The following is a 20,352-nucleotide window of genomic DNA, read 5'->3' as shown; positions in this document are numbered from 1 at the left end:
GTGGGTTTCCTTGCTCGCCGGGCAAGACTCATGTTAGAGACACTGCAGCTTCTCCAGAGGCGGCCGTGGACACTGCAGCTTCTCCAGAGGTGGCTGTATAAAATGCAGTTTCCCCAGAGCTGACTAAGGATGCTGCAGTTTCCCCCAAGGCGGTTGATCACACTTTGCTTCACTCACATAAGCGGAGAAGAAGAAAGGCTTCCATCTCACCAAGTCCAATGCCCTGGAGGACCCTACTCCGGTGGTTCCTCAGCTCATGGTTGAGGTGGCCCTAGATCTCCCAGATACAGTGAGGGAAATAAGTATTTGATCCCCTGCTGATTTTGTAAGTTTGCCTACTTACAAACAAATGAAGGGTCTATAATTTTTATGGTGGGTTTATTTTAACTGATAGACACAGAATATTAAAAAAATCAGGGGGAAAAAATGTTATATAAAGGTTATAAATTGATTTGCATTTCAGTCAGTGAAATAAGTATTTGATCCCCAAGCAAAACATAACTTTGTACTTTGTGGAGAAACCCTTGTTGGCAAGCACAGAGGTCAGACATTTCTGATAGTTGGTCACCAGGTTTGCACATGTGTCAGGATACATTTAGTCCACTCCTCTGTCAATCTTTAAGGTTTCTTGGCTGTCGCTCAGCAAATTGGAGTTTTAGCCTCCTTCACAGAGGTTCTATAGGACTAGGGTCTAGAGACTGGCTAGGACATTTAATGTGCTTCTCCTTAAGCCACTATTTGGTTGTCTTGGCAATATGTTTTGCGTCTTTGTCATGTTAAAGGCTCATCCATGACCCATCTTCAGTGACCTAGTTAAGGGGAGGAGGTTCTCGTCCAAGATTTTACGGTACATGGGCCCGTCCCTCAGCCCCTCAATGCGGTGAAGTCATCCTGTATACCTGTAGCAGAGAAAAAGCCCTAAAGCAGAATGTTTCCAACACTGTGCTTCTCTGTAGACATGATGTTCTTGGGCTCATAGTCAGCATTTCTCTCCCTCCAAACACAGGAGTCCATTTTGGTCTCACAGCAGTGCCAGCACTTTCGCCAAAGCCTTTTCTGAATCATTTTTATGTTCATTGTCAAACTTAAGACGAGCCAGGCGGGCCTTCTTGGGCAGGAGGACCTTGCGGGTGCTTCAGGATTTCAGTCTACTGTGGCATAGCGTGTTACCAATGTGTTACCAATGTTTTGCTTGCTAACTGTGTTCCCAACTGTCTTGAAATCATTAACAGGCTTCTTCCGTGTAGTTCTGGGCTGATCTTTAACATTTCTCATGATCATCTTTACCCCATTGGGGAAATATTGCAGGGAGCTCCAGAACAAGGGCATTTGATAGTTATTTTGTATATCTTCTATTTCCAAATAATCACACCAACAGTTGTCTCTTTCTCACCAAGCTTCTGTCTGTAGCCTATGCAAGGTTTGTGCAGGTCTCCAATCTTGTCGCTGACATCCTTTAAAACCTATTTGGTCTGGACCATGGTGTTGGAGAGGTTGAACTGGAAGATACAGATTCTGTTGGCAGGCATCTTTTATATACATAACAAGCTGATTTAGGAGTACTTTCTTAAAGTGACAGGACTAATCTGTGGTCCATATAGGCACATAACCAATCTGTGGAGCCAGAATTCTTGCTAGTTGGTAGGGGATCAAATACTTATTTCACTGACTGAAATGCAAATCAATTTATAACCTTTATATAACATTTTTTTCCCCTGATTTTTTTAAATATTCTGTCAGTTAAAATAAACCCACCATAAAAATTATAGACCCTTCATTTGTTTGTAAGTAGGCAAACTTACAAAATCAGCAGGGGATCAAATACTTATTTCCCTCACTGTATGGCCATGAAGACTGTCTTTGTGTAGCTCATTTTTCCTGTCTGTCCAGACATGGTCGAAGAGGCTGCTCTTTCCCTGTATGTTGCTGCTGTAATGTGTGTCTGGGCTGCATATGTCTCTGAGGTAGCTACATCAGTTCCTTTCTCCCCTGAACCACCCGCGCTATCAGTCACCGAGTTGGAAGCATTTCCTAAATCTCTGGTTACTCCTGCCATGGTCCAGAGGGCAGTCATTACATTTTACGCCATGATGATCGTGCGTGCATGGGCAGCGTACACCTCTCAGTTGCCTTTTTGCAAGACCGAGCCTGCTGTTGACGTGGAGGCTGTTCCTGAGCCTTTTACCAGCCTAGAAACTATCCCAGAACCCACTGCTGGCCCTGAGACTCTTCCAGAACCCCTTGTCATTCTGGAGTCCATCGAAGAGCCCAGTCTTAGTTTGGTGGCTGTTCCGGAACCCCTTGCTGGCCCAGAGACTATTCAAGAGCCCACTCCCAAGCCCTGGGAACACTCTATCATGACTCCTGTGCCCATCCTGAAGTCTAGCCAAACCCATGCCCACACTGGCAAAACCTCCCTTCAGGCTGTCACCTTTATGATGTTTCCATTCCTCACCCGGGTCCCTGTCATGCCCAAGTCTGGCCAGTCTGCTTTCCCTGCACTGTTGACCACATCCAAGAATCCTGCCCTGCTGATTGTGCCCAAGCATAATGCCGTGCCAGGTCTGCCCAAGTTGTTTGCTATATCTGGTCCGACCTTGTGGCCTGCACCGCCCTGGCCCTCAGCCAAAACTCCAGACATGCGGGAGCATCCTTCATACACCCTTCCGGCTACGCTCTGTTCTTCTGATAGGACTCAAGACCCACCTAAGCCTCCCTGGTTCTCCTCTAGGTTTCCAGACCCACATGATCCTCCCTGGCTCAACCCTCCCTTGCCAACTGTCTGGCCTCTGAACTTTCTAAAGACTTTGTGGGATGTCCTGCTGGCACTGGCTTGGCTTCCCTACCACCCATCCACCATTGTCGTGTGAACTGGTCTTGTGTTCCTCATTGGAGATGCCAGGAGCACTGACACTGCCATGTGCTCATGCCTATTGTCTTAACCCTGCCCTTATTATTGCTTCAGATGCTCCACCCGTTGTCCCTCGTTACCTGCCTTTTTACTCACCTAAATCCCTTCACCCACAACCCTGACAATGTGTCCCAAAAGACCTCCGCAAAGAATCTATAACTGTTCAGTAGTTTTAGTTTAATTTAATGCAATTAATATACAATAAAATATGAATATAAATTAATATTTGTATTTATTAAATATAAAATATTATAATCAAACACAGACTGGAAGTTAATTTCGGGCCAGGCACATGCGTCCGATGAAGCCATCTAGGAATAATTTCAATCTGTAAAAACAGTAAAACTTCAGGCCAGGTATGTGCGTCTGATGAAACAGTCTATATAAATTGTTGCCTGCTTTCTATTGTGCTTTGAAAAGACATACGTGAACATAATCTCTCAAATTGGGTGGTGAACGGTATTTTAGGAACGGCACATCTGTCTATATATTAGTCGATTAGTAGTCCAATTTTAGTAATCCATCCAATCACTAGTGAACATTCATCTTCCTGGAATGTGACAGGTATGTATGGTATCATCCCCTAATCGTGGTGTGGTCCTACCTGGTTAAACAGTTCGAGCCTGGCTTTGACATCCAAAATCAAAGGGTCAACTCCTCTGACCCTTAGTTCCGGATTCTGTCTTTGAGCACGAACTCCACCGCCCACAACTCTGGCGTTGTAACTGAGAGAGAGAGAGAGAGAGAGAGAGAGAGAGAGAGAGAGAGAGAGAGATGGAATAAGATGGTGACAACGGAATGTGATTACGGAAGCAGATGTATATTCATATAACATGTACACTCTTAAAAAAGAAAGTTTCCCAAAATAGATATTTGATGTTGTTCTTTCACATCCACAGAACCTTTGACTGAAAGCTTCTCTGAGGAACATCATTGCTTGTGAAGATCCCTGACGGTAAATTTTCAACTTATTTTTTTTTTAATTGCATTTTATGTTACAGAAAACAACAATTCACCTAATTTACCAATTACATTTCACCAAAAGCAAAACTGACAGGAACATCCCATTTGTGAGCATTTCTGTTAGAAATTAATACATTTTTTAATCCATCAAAAATCAACCTTTGGCAGCGACCCCTTGGAGACTTAAATCGTCAGTCCACTGTTTGACTTTACCGTGACATGGATAGCATTACATTCTGACAGCCAAAGAGATCAATATTACTCGGACTTCTAGATCCCCTGACAGAAATGATACATTATAAAGTATAATTGCTGGAGTGTGGGAGGGGAGGGGTTGTGTAGAGAGTATTGATAAAGCGGTGGGTGAGAGATGACTCCTTTGGAATAATAAAAGAGAAGAAAAATGACTTCGGCCGAGTGTTAGAAGCGAGGCTAATTAGAGTCCTATGAAGGGCCATAGAGGAATGTGTCTGAGCTGACTGGACACTACAGGATCAGCAAAAAGATCTACAGTGTTATTTACAGACAATATTTGCTAGTGAAAATGAAATGAAAGCAAAGCCAAACACAAAAGTTTAACATCTAGAAGGAAAGTTAGATAGCAAATAGGAAAATGATGCAGTCAGGTTGCATATAGAGAGAGAGGGGGAGAGAAGAAGTGAAAGGGAGAGAGGAATAAAGTAAGACAGTTACAAAATAGAGGATTAGGGCAGCAGATAAAAGAGGGGGAAAGTCAGAAAAACTGAAAAAAAATTATTTGAAAGGAATGAAGGACAAAGAGCTGGAAAGAAAAGAGAAAAGTAGAGCTGCACAATGTGTGTTGAGATTGAGGAGGAAGGTGTGCTAAGGTGCGTGCTTGCGTGCGTGCGTGTGTTGAGGTTGATATTTGTGTTGAGGATGTGTGTGTGTGTGTGTGTGTGTGTGTGTGTGTGTGTGTGTGGTGTGTGTTGTGTGTGTGTGTGTGTGTGTGTGTGTGTTGTGTGTGTGTGTTGCGTGTGTGTTCATGTTTGTATATCCCGGTGGGGACCTAAACATGAACGCACACCAACACATGGGGACTCGTGTCACAGTGGGGACCAAAATTGAGGTCCCCATGGGCAAAAAAGCTTATAAATTGTACAGAACAATATTTTTTTTAAATCTAAAAATGCAAAAAGTTTTCTATGATCTTTAGGTTTAGGGGTAGGGTTAGGGATAGGGGATAGAATATACAGTTTGTACAGTATAAAAATATTACGCCTATGGACTGTCCCCATGGAGATAGTAAACCAGACATGCGTGTGTGTGTGTTGAGGTTTATGTGTAAATTGGGGATGTGGGTGTGTTAAGGTTGATGGTTATCTTGAGGATGTGTGTTGATGTTGATGATGGGTAAATTTGGGTTAAGGGTGTTTGTTTTGAGGTTGATAGGTGATTTGGGGATGAGGGTGTGTGTGTTGAGGTTTATGTGTATGTTAGGGATGTAGGTGTGTTGAGGTTGATGGTTATCTTGAGGATGTGTGTTGATGTTGATGATGGCTAAATTGGGATTACGGGTGTTTGTTTTGAGGTTGATAGGTGATTTGGGGATGAGGGTGTGTGTCTTGATGTTTATGTGTATGTTGGGGATGTCGGTGTGTTGAGGTTGATGGTTATCTTGACGATGTGTGTTGATGTTGATGATGGCTAAATTGGGGTTATGGGTGTTTGTTTTGAGGTTGATAGGTGATTTGGGGATGAGGGTATGTGTCTTGATGTTTATGTGTATGTTGGGAATGTGGGTGTGTTGAGGTTGATGGTTATGTTGAGGATGTGTGTTCAGGTTGACGGGTAAGTTTGGGATGTGTGTTGATGGGTATGCTAAAGATTTGGTGTGCATTGACACTGAGAGATACATGAAAGCTCAGAGAGTGTGTTGAGGTCGAAGCTCAGGACACAACCTGAAATATAAATAATAATTTGTAGCTGAACAGTGAATGTAATGAGTTACAACAGTGAATTTATCTGGAATGGAGTTGTGGTTGGAGATCAGCCTGAAGGATAAACTATAGAAGTGCTGAGTGTGCAGACACACATATTCCTTGCATGTGCACCTCTGGGTTACAGGCCTGTAGCTGTTGCGCTAACCGAAGCACCTTTTCAATACATAGCTGCTGCTGGAAAAGCCAAGGAAATAAAAAATACAGTTGAAAAAGTTGAGAAAGTTAGAAATTATTAGATCATAAAGGAATATTCAGGGTTATACCAACACCCAATTCTCAAACACCCACAATCCCTGAGGGCATCTAAATACAGTGCAATACACCTGTTCTCTCCGCCTCTGATTATCATGATGTAACAAACATTTGCCAATATTATTTCTGAAACCGTGAACATTCAACCCACACACTAAAAATACATTATTCATCTTCCAATTTTAAGATGCGATTGTACACAAACAGAAAGAATGTGTGTACCTGACTGGGAGAGCAAAACGCCTTTTGAGGTCTGTGTTTTTTTTCAACATTGGATTTCAAAGATAAGATTTAAATGCATGAAATTAACTAATGCTTTGGAATAACATACCGATAGTGAAAGATATTTTTTGTTTCAACATAAAACTAGTGTCTTATCTCATCATTTTCACATTCTGCACCATGATGGGATATTATTGTGAAAATACTGCGCATATGGATAATATACACAAAAATACACAACTAAACACTACCTGTTGTCTATTACACCCTACAGAGGTCGTATATACAGGCACACTGCTTGATTTCAACTTTCAAAATTTGTTGATTCAGTAGCTTGACTGGTAGTGAATCCAAATGGCAACTTTAATGACTGCTCCCTTCAAATTCAGAATAAGCTCTCTGAAGTGTTTTCTGACTTATTGCAATGCTTTAATAACACAAAATGTAATTGGTTGTAAACGCTGATATTGTACCTAACATGACACCTCTTCAAACTAGGGTATGATGTGAAATATGAAAGACACATGACCTCAGCGTGTAAACCATGACTATGGAAAAAATGCAACAAAACCATAAATATCATTTAGATTAAATTCGATGTACCTCAAAAATGTACCAGTGCAAATCACGACCAACAAGCTTTGCTTTCTCAAACGTGACTGCAAACTCCATCGTTTGCAAATGAATTTCATCAGTATTTCAGAGAGACCTTGAAGCTGAGACTGATGCTTTAGTGCTGTCTAGACATTGAGGAGATGTACAGACTCTCACTTAAAATTTCTAAAGTAGAACTGACCTCACCGTCTAAACACACTCAAAAACAACAAAACAAACATCTTAGAAAGACAGACATGAACTCACATATATAGTTGAGACTATATAATGTTGCTTTTATAAAATGTCTCAAAAGCCCAGCACACACTTTGTCACACACACACACACACACTCATTCCTAATGATGGTGTATATTGAGAAAGCCTATAATCCCTGGGCGTAACCCAGAGGAGAAAGTTGGAAAAGCAAGAATCCTTGTTAAGGACACACAGACTCAAAAAGTCTCTCTGTCTAGGTATTCAACTTGAATTTGCTCTATTATGGACATCTTTGAAATGATAAGATAATTTTTGCAGTTAGGATGAAGTATTCGTGTTAATTATGGCCTGAACGTTCAAGTGTTCATTTAAAAATTATGATTTACACTAACCAGAACCCACATGTTCCTAACCAGAACAGACATGGCAAGATTTAGGAACAAGCGCTTGGTCTGTCTAGAATGAATGCAAAAACAGCAGGTGACAATCAATTACAAGTCATGACCCATCACAAAATCTCTCAGTTGTGATTTTGTTTATTTATCCAAAATTTATAGATGTAGAAGAATAAAAAAGAATAAGACACTAAAATGATCACAAAAATACAACACACAGCAATTCATAACTATTTTAGTATTAGGTGGCTAATTTGTATAAATCCTGCCAGTGCTGTTAGGGTCAGGGGAGGGGCTTCAGTATGCCGTTTTTCTAATAATCATATGTTTTGTATGATTCACATCGTACGAATACATACTGTGGCGAGGGGGGCGTGGTTTAGCGAGGGACGCAACGGGAGAGAGAGCCGGGAGACGAGCCGTGAGTAAAAGGAACACGTGCGAACAATCAACACCTGTATGAAGGCATTATAATGCCATAAAGAAACGAGCGCAATGCTGATGCTGGCAGCGCACGGCAAATAACTTCCGCGAGTAAATAACGCCATACGCGAGAGGACAACGTACATACACGCGAGGAAACGGGATCCCGCGAGCTCGTTTGAAACCTTCGCGCGCGCATGGCATCCATAGTGCGCGCAATACAAGACCTCGCGCGCGCATGACATCTTCTGTGCGCGCAATTACAAGCCCTCGCGCGCGCATGACATCTGTGCGCGCAATTACAAGCCCTCGCGCTCTCACCTGCTGCTTTTGCTCGCGCGAACATTTTTATTTTTGGCAGTCGCGGGGCGGGACTTGCTGTTTGCTTGTAACCTCAAACGTCATTGGTTACTTACCCTTTTCCGGAAGTCACTTGTGATTGGACCTCCGTGATCATCAATCTACATGGCTTCGTCAACGGACCAGGGGCCCGTTCTTCCTACCTCGCTAACTCAGTTAGCTGGATTTGATTGTTGACTTGTTGTTTTAGCAACAGGTCCGTTAACTTAAATCTCCTCGGGAGCAGGCTTATTTTATGTAAACAGGATTAGATCGCGGCCATGACGCAGTCAAATTGGCTTCTTTCATACAAAAGCAACTTGTTGCGCAAATTACAGGATTAATATAAAGAGCTTTGCGAATTTAACATGTAATTAACGCAATGTTTTGCTTTTAGAACAATATTTATTGTAATGTTATATAAAACATTTACTGTGAAAAGTCTTCGGTGAGGACCGAAATAAATGAATGAATGAATAAATAAATAAAATATATTTTTTTCCTTGTGAAGGAGATATTTGCCATTAGTTTGTTGGACCTTCATTTTAAATATACAGTATATATAAGCACAGACAGTGCATATGATGGAGGGAATGGTGAAAAATGCAGTTTGTCCTGCCATTTGCAAATTTGTGGTATTTCAGTTTAAGACCCCATCTTAATTAATATGATATAAGGGAATTTAAGATTCTGCAGTTATGATCATGTCAATGAGTATGTGTCTTGATTGATGTCATAGACCGCATCATAGGCCTCAGATTATCTTCTTAAAATAAATGATAATATTTTCTGTGACTCAGTGGTTAGAGCATAGCGCTAGCAACGCCAAGGTCATGGGTTCGATCGCAGGGGATTGCACATAGTGAGAAACAAAATGTATAGTACAAAGCAATGTAAGTCGCTTTGGATAAAAGCGTCTGCCAAATGCGTAAATGTAATATTTGTAGGTAATATTCATTTTAATAGAGATAGTATTAAGCAAAAAGCAATTGAATCAATAAGGAAGCTGACTGATGAAAACTCTTAGATGGTGTGTGACACCTACAGTATCACCAGCACTGAAGCAAAATGACCTGAATCTGCATGAGTAAACAATCTTCAGTCACGTTTATGATGGGACTGTTTGAAGACACCATTCCCTGACCCAAACCTGTTACACTGCAGCTCAAGTCAGGACAGGATCATGAAATGACCTTTGGGCAATTGATAGGAATGAAGGATTTCAGTGTATAAGTCTAAGGGATGAACCTGACAGGGTCTGTACTGTTGCATGTGCTACACTACACACATCATCAGTAAAGAGAGAAGGCCTGTGATGAAGCAGCCTGATGATGATCTCTAAACAGACTGAGCTTCATGAGATATAACTTTTGGAATACCATTTCTTTATTATGCTTAAATAAAAAAACAACACAAACATGCTTAGGCCCACATGCATTTTATTTTTAATCTCCATAGATAATAGGCAGGTATCAGTGTCATATTTTACCTGCAATAAGAGTCAAGAATGTTAAGTCAGTAAACAATATAGAAATAGTTTCTAAATCTGCAATCTTCTTAAAACTAAATCTCCAGTTTTAGGTTTGTGTTCTTTATATTGTCAGGTCAATGTTTTGAAGTTTTTGCTTTTGAATTTGTGTATATTCAACCTTTAAAGACTTTAAAAAGTGTATACATGGATGTGCCTTTTGTGGAGAGAAATCAATAATCTACAAAACATAAAGGCCCGGTTTCACAGACACGGTTTAGTTTAAGCCAGGACTATGCCTTAGTTAAATCAAGATATGTATGTCGCTTTTATAAAAATGCCTCAGAGGAATAGATTACAGGTGTGCATCTCGAGACAAAACAATGGCACTTTTATATTAAGATATTTCTGTGCAAGTTATATTCAGTTAAGACAGGTCACACATTCATTTTAGTCTGGTACTAGCCTTAAGCCTTGTCTGTGAAACCGGGCCTAAAAGCAATAAAATAGCATGACAAAATCGTATTTTCCTCATCTCTGTACAACGTTTCTGTGCAGACTCAGCAGATAAAAGCCTTTCAGATGATATGGACTCCTGCAACTGCTACTGAGTTTATCCAATTTAAGAAATGTTATTGAAATGGACAGTCTTCAGACCCTTTCCTCAGTATCCTATGCAGTGAACACTAATGGATATAAAACACTTTATTTTGAGTTGGGGAAAACACCATCTCATTGCAATTAACCACTAAGAACTAAAAGTTAATTGATCAAAATATACAACTTCAGTTTACAACTGCTTTAAAATGTTATAAATATCTCTGAAAGTTGTCTGTGCATCGTTTGAAGTGTTCCTGACATTTTAAAATGTCATAATCTTCAAGCAGCCGTAAAAAAAACTATGGACGTAACAACCAGCCAATAGCAGCGCTGCTGATCACTAGTTCTTCCATCGATATATACTGCCTTTCCAAACAGTGCGTGAGCGTGCAATGATCCCAGACAATTTAATCCAGATATACTAATCGTACACAACAAGTGCGTTCAAAGAACCGTATTATCCAGATCATGATTTGCGGGATTAGGTCATCTCGGATATTTCATTTGATCTTGGATGTAGTAAGCCACGTATGAAGAACGGGCCCATGGTCTAGATTGATGATGATCACAGACGTCCAATCACAAGTGACTTCTGGAAAAGGGGAAGTAACCAATGACGTTTGAGGTTACAAGCAAACAGCAAGTCCCGCCCCGCGACTGCCAAAATAAAAATGTTCGCGCGAGCAAAAGCAGCAGGTGAGAGCGCGAGGGCTTGTAATTGCGCGCACAGATGTCATGCGCGCGCGAGGGCTTGTAATTGCGTAATTGCTTGTAATTATATATTGCTTTTATGAAAATAGCCTAATTATACTATCACCAAAAAGCCAAATAAAAAAATACTCACAAAAATAAACTCAGATTTATTAACTCAAACTCGTTGTTGGTATTTATATGCTATGTTTTGAATAAATTCAATTATTGTACCATTTTTTGTTTGTTCTGTTAAACAAAAAGTGAGACATTTTGAAGAATTTGGAAAGGCAAACAGTTCTTGGGCACCATTGACTACCATAGTAGGAAAAATTTAAGTGGTAGTCAAAGATGGAACTGTTTGGTTTCCTAAATTTCCTAAAATTGTGTTCAACAGAACAGGAAAATGATACAATAATTTTTCCTTCTATGGAAGTCAATGAAGTCCCAGAACTGTCAGGGGCTAACATACTTCCAAATATCTATTTGAAATATATATATATATAATATATAATACACAAAGAAATATATACTTTTGGAGTATGGAGCAACATAGTTTTGGTTTGGAGCAACATAAGGTTGAGTAAATAATGACAGAATTAAAATTCTGTGGAGGAGTATTCCTTTAAGAACAGGCAATTCAAGAATCGTATAGCCTACAACATTAAAGTGGCAATCCGCGATAATTTTGGGGTAAAAAATAATCAGAAATCAATTATTGAGTAAATACATAGACAGATCAGTGTTCAAAACGACTGTCTTATCTTAGCCTGATTCACAGCGGTAACCTTATAATAATGATTTATAATTTGCACGGTCGGGTCACCCCATCCAGGAAATTTGAATTTGGTGGAGTACCTTTGCGTCATTACATCACGTCTGTAAACACAAAGTAGAGGAACCGGCTAGTTTATCACATGTGTGTGGATGGCGCTGCAGCGGCACTGCTACGGGTGACAGAGTGTTGTTCATTCTTATAACGGTCGCTTGGATGGCTGTCATCATCTAGATGGCTGTGTTTATCTGGGGAATGCCATGTAAACATCTTAATGTATTAAGTTCTGATGCTGATTACATCTGGGGAATCATCTGTTGTTAATAAAAAAGTAACCTGGCGCTCTGGAGAGCTAAAGTGACAGCTTCGTGCTAAAGCAAAAGCTAACATCGACAGGGATTTTGAGAGTTGGCTCCGACATCTGAAAGGATTGCATTAACAAGTAAGACGTCACTATCGTGATTTATTTTTTAAAAGTTGTTTTTCATGTTTTCATGTAGTCAGAACAAAAGCGGCAGATATGTGTTCAGATGACATGTTTCAGATATATTACTTGTATGACGTAAGGTAGGCGGTATTTTCCATGTTATTTAGAGTTTGTGTCTACATCAGGCGCGACGCGATATAAAACGCTACAATTTATTCTATATAAGTAATGCTTTAAAATGTTTTGCGTTGTATCTGGTATAGACACGGTCACGTTACTGTCACGTTGACGTACAGATGTTCTCTGATGCGGTGTGAGCAGTCAGTCATTTAGCACAGAGCTCGGATTCATCCGCGCAGAGCAGCAGTGCCAAAGCACAACCCACGTAAAGAAAATAACTCTGCATATAACTGACATTTTATGTTTCAAACTGAGATGGCGACAAAGAGGCCAAAGTTAAGGACTTTAGCTTTAGTTCCTGAGCAGTTTCTGCAAAGAACCCACTGAAGTGTAGATGATAACCTACGGTAAAAAAAACTGAATAATACAAATTTGCTCTTTAAAAATCACAAAGAAGGATAGAAAAATGTGACAGTATTTGTGAGTGAATGCAAGGGAAACAGAAATGAGAGCTCACATTGCACACAGCGGAGCTCCTCTGTAATTAATGGGGCGTCAGGAAATGAATGAGAACCACGAGAATGTGCAAATCTGATCGGGATGAATTAGAGGTTTGGCACACGATAAACTGGCAAAGAGATCCTTGACACAGACATGTAAATTACAAGCTCTGAGTCTTCTAACTTTCCCTGAATACGTTCCTCCAGTGCCAGACGGCTCTATTGTGCTTCATGATTCTTTCTCAGAACACAGAGACAATGGCAGTCTGCCTGCAGGGATGCAGTGGAGAGTGAGACAGTATGAAAAGATCTGCGCTTAAGAGAGACTGTCATTCATCTGAAGTGAGATGTTAAAGCCAAATCTTTAGACATGAAAAAAAAGTCTAATTTTGTGTCAGTGCACAGATTGTTATTTTTGTCATTTTATGTCACGTTGTGTCCTCATTTATTTATGTATGCGACTCTTTCTTCGGTGGAACATAAAAGAAGATATTTTGAGAAATGTCTCAGTGGTTTCGTGTCCTAGTCAACGGGCGCCAGCGTTGTCAGGTACCAATGTTCTTTAAAAATATATTTTGTGTTCTACAGAAAAAAGAAAGTCATTCAGGTTTGCAATGACATCAGAGTAAATAATGAAAGAATTTTTGGGTGAACTGTGCCCAATGGGCCCGACGTGCCACAGTTCAATGTATTACAGCATCTGCTAGACAACAGCACTGACATAAACCACATCCACTTCTAGTCAAGCTGTGAGTTTATAAACCGATGAATTAAAAATGTCTGTTCCAGATCCATAAATAACACTTTAAAACAATGATAAAACAAGCCTGTGGGTACCGAGTGCCGTGGTGCCAACTGCCAAGCACAGATCTGCACTGGGTACTGATGCCAATCAATAGAGTCGATAGCTGAGCCAAACAAAATGAGCCTGAAAAGATGTAAAACGACTAAAATAGACAGAGGTGGAGAAAAGCAACTCTGTAGAGATGGAAAGATGCGATGAGCCAATGGAGATAAACCACAGATCACAGCTAAGCCAAGTCTGCTGCCCCAAGGCATGATGGGAAAGCAGACTGTGGCTGCCAGTGGCAGAGACAGATGCCCATGTGGCCAGCAGCTGTGTGTGTGTGTGTGTGTGTGTGCGTGCGTGCGTGCGTGCGTGTGTGTGTGCGCGCGCGCGTGTGTGTGTGTGTGTGTGTAGTGGCAGGTTTCTCAAGAAAAAGAGATATGGATTAACCCATTACACACACGTTTTTCTCAACATGTGGGTCAACGCAAGAGTCCAAATTTTCACATTGTGTACAGTATATGTACAGGTTTGCTTTGATTGTGTTGTTATTGAATGCATCAGTTACTCTCTCCATTAATGTTACGCAAAGGGGTTGATAAACATACTCAGCAAAACAGCATTAGAGAGAGAGAGAGAGAACTTGAGTGTGTAGTGTGTATGTGAGGTAAGATAAGGCAGATTTGGTCTGCTATTATCTGTGTTGGGCTGGTTGTAAGTTGCCCTCCGCTGAGAAAACCAGCCTGGGCGTGGAAGGATCACACCTATCATTCAGTCAAACACACACACAGTTTATAGCATGGTTACAATCTCCCTTAAAGGGACAGATCACCCCAAAATTGTAATTTTTTGGTCATCATTTACTCACCCTCGAATTGTTCCAAATCTATATACATTTATTACATTTTTTGGGGAAGAATGCTTGTAACCAAACAGTTGGACACCATTGACTACCATAGTAGGAAAAATTACATTGGTAGTCAATAGTGCCCCAGAACTGTTTGCTTTCCTACATGCTTCAAAATATCTTCTTTTGTGTTAAACAGAACAAAGAAATTTATAAAGCAATTTTCCTACTATTGTAATCAATGGTGGTCAAGAACTGTTTGGTTAGAAGCATTATTCCAAATATCGTTCTCTGTGTGCATCAGAACAAAGAAATGTATACAGATTTGGAAAAACAAAATTTTCATTTTTGGGGTGAACTGTTCCTTTAAGCCAGAGGTGGGCAAACTACGGCCCGCGGGCCACATCAGGCCCCCCAAGCAATTTCATCCGGCCCGCGAGGCGGTTTTTAAATGTATTCAATAACATTGCGTTCAGTTAGGATTTTGGTGAAAATGACTAAATTGATGTAATACAGACAAAATCCATTAGGTGGCGCGAGTCTACAATGCAGCATACTTGAGTAAAAATGAAAAGAGAGGCAGACATGCGCTTATGCGCTAGCTAGACGGGCGTGTTTAAACGCTGCGATCGCATAACGTGTCTTTTGAAGCGCCTCACGCTGAGGCGGGAATTTCTGTTATCAAAAGCGCATCTCAAGACACTTGCGTCCTGAGCCCTGAGAAAGAGATACGGCTGTGACGTAGGATTCTGCAATCGGTCACTATTGCTGAGAAATGCTCTAAGAGAGACTGCTTTTAATTTCACTTCTTATAAATCCGATTTAGCTAAATGGCGGACTGTGAAATGGTTCCGTAATAGATATATAAGAGTTTGGTTCGAAAATGAGATAACTCTGTTTAAAAATAATCTAAAATCATGTAGGCTATTTTTATTGTGCATTCCAATTAAAGTGCAGTTGCTTTTTGATTTCAAGCCACACTTACTCAAAAAATACAGCTAACTAACGCAATAAAACACAAGAAAAACATGATAACATAATAAAAAACATGATTTTTTTTTAAAAAACGGAACCAAACTCTTCATATAGTTCCCGTAGTGATACTGGTGAATATGGTGTAGCTCTCAACCAATCAGATTCGAGAACCAGAATAATTGTACAAGTGGCTCACAATGGATATAAATTAAATTGAGAGCGGTTTGCAATGCCAAATGTTTAACTCGTAATATTACAATGTTTCATTTTTTTAGACATGCATATTACACATCTGATTTCACATTAGTACATGTATAACCTAGATGTGCCGAAAAGTATTAGTGGTGGTGTTTTTTTTTTAATATAAAAGAGTTGGATCAGTTTAGATATTTATTGCATTTTAAAAGCCATAAATTAAGCATTGATCAGAATTAAGTTTACCCTTTTGGTTCAGCCCTCCACTACAGTCCAATTTCTCATGTGGCCCATTGGGATTAATTGCACACCCCTGAATTAGAGGAATATTTGAAAATGTCAAGAATAAAAAATTATGTTAACTGTAAATTATTATAATAATGTGTCTTATGACAGTGTGCAAATGTTTTGCCATTTTTTTTCAATATAAAAGTATTTATAAAACACAGGGTAGAAGGAATTGAATGTACAAACACTACAGTAGTTATCAAATTTCAGTTTGGAAAATCAAAAAAGATTTAATTTAATGTGCAAATAATATGCGGCCCTTAACAAGGATTCGAAAACTTGATGTGGCCCTTGAGGTAAAAAGTTTGCCCACCCCTGCTTTAAGCGTTCTTTACACCATTACGATATTCAGATGAAATATGAATTAACTTTGGTGTAACTGTGTTACTCATAATTGACCGTGCGCAAAACCCCGCCCCCCTTCGTTCCTGTTGCTATGTCCGACAAGCTTTCGGTATCAGCCATGTGCTCCCACTGTGTACATTCGTGCACTCACTGGGGATATAGTGAAGAATTTCTGGGAAAATGACATGCTGATTTCAGACAGAAAGGTCTGCAATATGCACTCGAGGGATACTGTACATTCAGGATTTGAGATAACTGTAACAATAAGCATACCTATTTGAATCCACACCAGCAGACGATAACGTCATGTTAATTCTAAACTTGCTTATGCAGTAGGCTACTAATGTTACTGTCACACAAATGGATGTATAGCTAACCTAAACGTGGTGTATTAAGTGTTTATATTTACTCCGAAATTTGTAGTAGGCTAATGACAATTTTAGAGAGAGAGTAACTTCAGGCAGAGCTTTGGTCAGCCGTGAAGCCCGTGATCCTTGTGAAAACGAAAGTAAACTTTTAAATATTAGTTCAGGACAGAAAAGAATAACAGTCCATCAGCGTCTTAATCTTTATTTGTGTTAAATGCAACAAACACAGTACAGCTGTTGGTTTACGACTTCATTGCTGAAAACGTCTTTCCTTTAAAATGTCACTGCAAATGCTGCTCTCTGAAGGCTGAAGGTGCGCTCATCACATTACAGGGACGCAAAGCATATCTTGCCAAATTGCTCATACTTGTAATATGTAAGTAATATATCAATAAGTATTATTTTCCACCTTAAAACACCACTTCCCAAATGCTTCCATCTGTAATTGATACATTAATGATTCCAACAATATCGTGTCTCTTATCTGTATTGGTATAGTTGTGATGTGAACTCCGCCATTCTCCTTCATTTAGAATGATTTTTAAAAGTTATAACTTAGTTATCGTTTATCGTTATAGTGTGAACATCCATTAAAGCCGGGTATATATCTCTCTGTTTACTATTGCAATAATTAAAAAGCTATTTTTTATATTAATCACCAAAGCTCTACTACGCCAGGCTTGGCGGACTGGTTTGTTTGTCGGACAAAATGGCGGTAAGTCATGGGGGCACATAATATTGGCGTTATGATTGGTCAAATCGACTGTCAATCTAACTGCTTGCGAAGGGTCAATTCCAGGTGCATATGTTCTTCTGTCTAGAGCTGAAGACAAACTGAAATGTAAATCCAGGCTCTTCTTGGCTCTGTAATGCCACTGAAGCTCCAAAAAGCACAAACATCCATCATAAAAATAATCCATACAAGTTCAGTGAGTTAAAAATATATTTTGAAAAGAAAAAAATAAATTTGTGTAAGAAAAATATTAATATTTCAAACTTTTTACACTATAAACATTGGCTCATTCACGAGAGAGTTGAGAAGAGGTTTGATTTGGATGCTTTCTGGAGCTTCAAAATGTTGAACTCAATGGCATTCAAAGGCATTACAAAGCCAAAAAGAGCCAGAATATTATAAAAAAATAAATCTGAGTGTGTCGTCTACTCCCAAGTACTCATTTAGGCTCATAAAGAACCCTGAAAACGTCTGCATTTGGTATTTGCTTCATTTTTAAATATACATTTAAAAACTTTACTGATTAAATAAATTAAAAAAATTATATATATAAAATATAAAAAATACATTTCAGATGTATTCATGAAACAAGTACAACTTTTCTTTATTATTTTTGCAGTGTGCTAATTTACTCAGTGAGTATGAGTGTAAATAAAACCTTGACCTTGAGTGAAAAATATCTATTTTCATCTAAAAGTCTAAGTTGCATTTTCACTGAGCTATGACACTGACGTGGTCGACAGGAGTTTGAATCCAGATCGCATAATTTCCCGGTCCCTTCTCACTCTTACCCCCAAAACACCCAAAAAAGAGACTATAAACTTAAAAACTACTAGAAAAACAAGTTAACAGGGGAATGAGTGTACAGGAAAGGGAAAAGAAGCATGAGATTCCTGGATGAGCCCGTTTTAGCTTCGAATTAACAGAAGGAAGTGGCTGTTTATGGGAACATTTACTGCTAAATCTGCCCCCACTTAAACACACACACAAAACGTGGTCACCAGTTTTGCATGGTCACTCTTAAAAACCATTCCCTAAAGCATAAAAGGGCGGCTAGGACAAAAAAACTACTTTACACACACATGAAAAGCCTGTCCAAGAAATGTTATGTACACGCACGTGTGTGTGTGTGACCCTGTGAATGTGACATTAATTGGACAGTGGCGACGCCCCCTGCAGAGACGACTTCCTGCTCTTTGAACTCGACCCAGGACTCAATCGCTTTTTAACGTCTGTTACACTTTCACTGTTTCCGCCATAATGTTCCGCAGGTCAGCGCTATAGAAAGCTCAATGAGCTCCAGATAACACTGTAATGAGCCTGCGTGCGTGCGTGCGTGCGTGCGTGCGTGTGTGCGTGTGTGCGCTGAGGTGAAAATCCACAGAGATGTGTTCTCAATTATTTGGGAATTTCAGAAGCAAACACGGGCCTGGCATTCGCTGGCTGACACAAACACACACACATACAAACCCGTGTATACACACTGTGCAGAGACACAGATAAAGTAAACTTTACACAACAACGATTCCTTTAAAGAGCAGCAAGTACACGTTGCATGCAAAATTATCATCACTTGACATCATTATGGATGTGCCATTCAGTTATTATCTTTTAAATATACAAGCAGTTCAAAAGTTTTGACCATAAACATGATATTACACTCTCTTTTACTGCCTCCTGTTGTTCTACAGCAATATTATGCCCAGACACTATTTAACACTATAGGCATTTGAATTCTCTTTCTCTTCTTTTCACACAAAACAAAATACTTCCGCGGCACAAACATTATAATTTGATATGCTCTCATCTCAAGTACGCCAACACAAAAAAACTAAGATGTAAAAAACACATGTAGGTGCTTGTCTACATAAGCACAGCTGGATGCAAGAAGACAGAAATGCTGCAAATGCACTTACAAATAGACACAAATAACCCATAATGTTAAACTGGAGTCAGTCCTTTAAATTCACAGTGAGACAGATTAGCCATGAATCAATGAATCAATCACTTAAAATCAATACAATAGAGGCTTTTGAATAGCTTGCATACATTATAACAGTACTTCAATCTCTTAACCAGCAGACTTTCCCATACAAAATAATTTGATTTTATTATGATGTGGCATGTTTATTGCAATAATTATCTTTCTTTTCGTTTGTATACATACTTGCAGTATTTGTACGCAGCCCAGCTGCAAATGCTTTGTCAGTACGAATGTACATTTTGTCAAGCCAATAAAGCACACTTAAATTGAAATTGAAATTGAGAGAGAGAAGAGCGAGAGCGAGAGTGAGAGAGAATCTTTGTCTAATTCTGTCCTTGTAGTAACAACAGGCCAGATGTGCACACACTGTGCCAACATCCTGGCACAGTGTTGTTGGCTTCAAGCTGGCACTGGCTAATGCCAGATGTTCAATGACCAAAATGTAATGACTGAGAGCAGTTTTGGCAGACAGCCACAGAGTTTGACATATGCAGGCCTACAAACACCTCTCACGCTCAGAACCGACTGCTGACAAACATCAAGCGGTTCACTATGTAGCCAGGCAGACACACAATGACAAAAGTGCACATAGGCAGAATAAATAGATAAAACTAGCGATGCACCGATTGCAATTTTCTTTGCCGATTCCAATTTCCGATTTTATTACAAGTGAAACCTGCCGATTCCGATTTTTGCCGATTCCGATTTTCTATCCAAAAGCTATAATTGACAGTATACTGTATATAAAACCATATTAACTTTTCTTTTTATTAACACATTTTTTTTATTTTCATTGAATAAATGTTTGAACATTACAATTTCCTTAAATGCAGTTCTCCAAGCTGCATTAAATTACAGAATCTTCTCTTTCCCAAACAACTCTTAAATTGAATAACTCTGACTGAAAAGAAGTACAAATAATAAAATATAACTAAACATGTCACTTAATTTACCTTTTTCATTTTTGTACTC

The 20,352-nt window shown here is 39.5% G+C and overlaps 1 protein-coding gene across 2 annotated transcripts in view; it reads right to left on the bottom strand.

The window, feature by feature from the left end:
• The window catches only part of gpc5c (glypican 5c), a 132,872-nt gene that overhangs the window by 48,664 nt on the left and 63,856 nt on the right, over positions 1–20,352 (bottom strand). For both annotated transcript variants that reach the window (XM_057333374.1, XM_057333375.1), the window contains one exon: positions 3,516–3,636. In XM_057333374.1, coding sequence (XP_057189357.1) covers positions 3,516–3,636 — 121 coding nt within the window. The remainder of the gene's footprint in view (positions 1–3,515; positions 3,637–20,352) is intronic.

Source organism: Triplophysa rosa, linkage group LG5, assembly GCF_024868665.1.
Source record: "Triplophysa rosa linkage group LG5, Trosa_1v2, whole genome shotgun sequence".
NCBI classification, from domain to species: domain Eukaryota; kingdom Metazoa; phylum Chordata; class Actinopteri; order Cypriniformes; family Nemacheilidae; genus Triplophysa; species Triplophysa rosa.
This window is presented reverse-complemented; position numbering and strand designations above follow the sequence as displayed.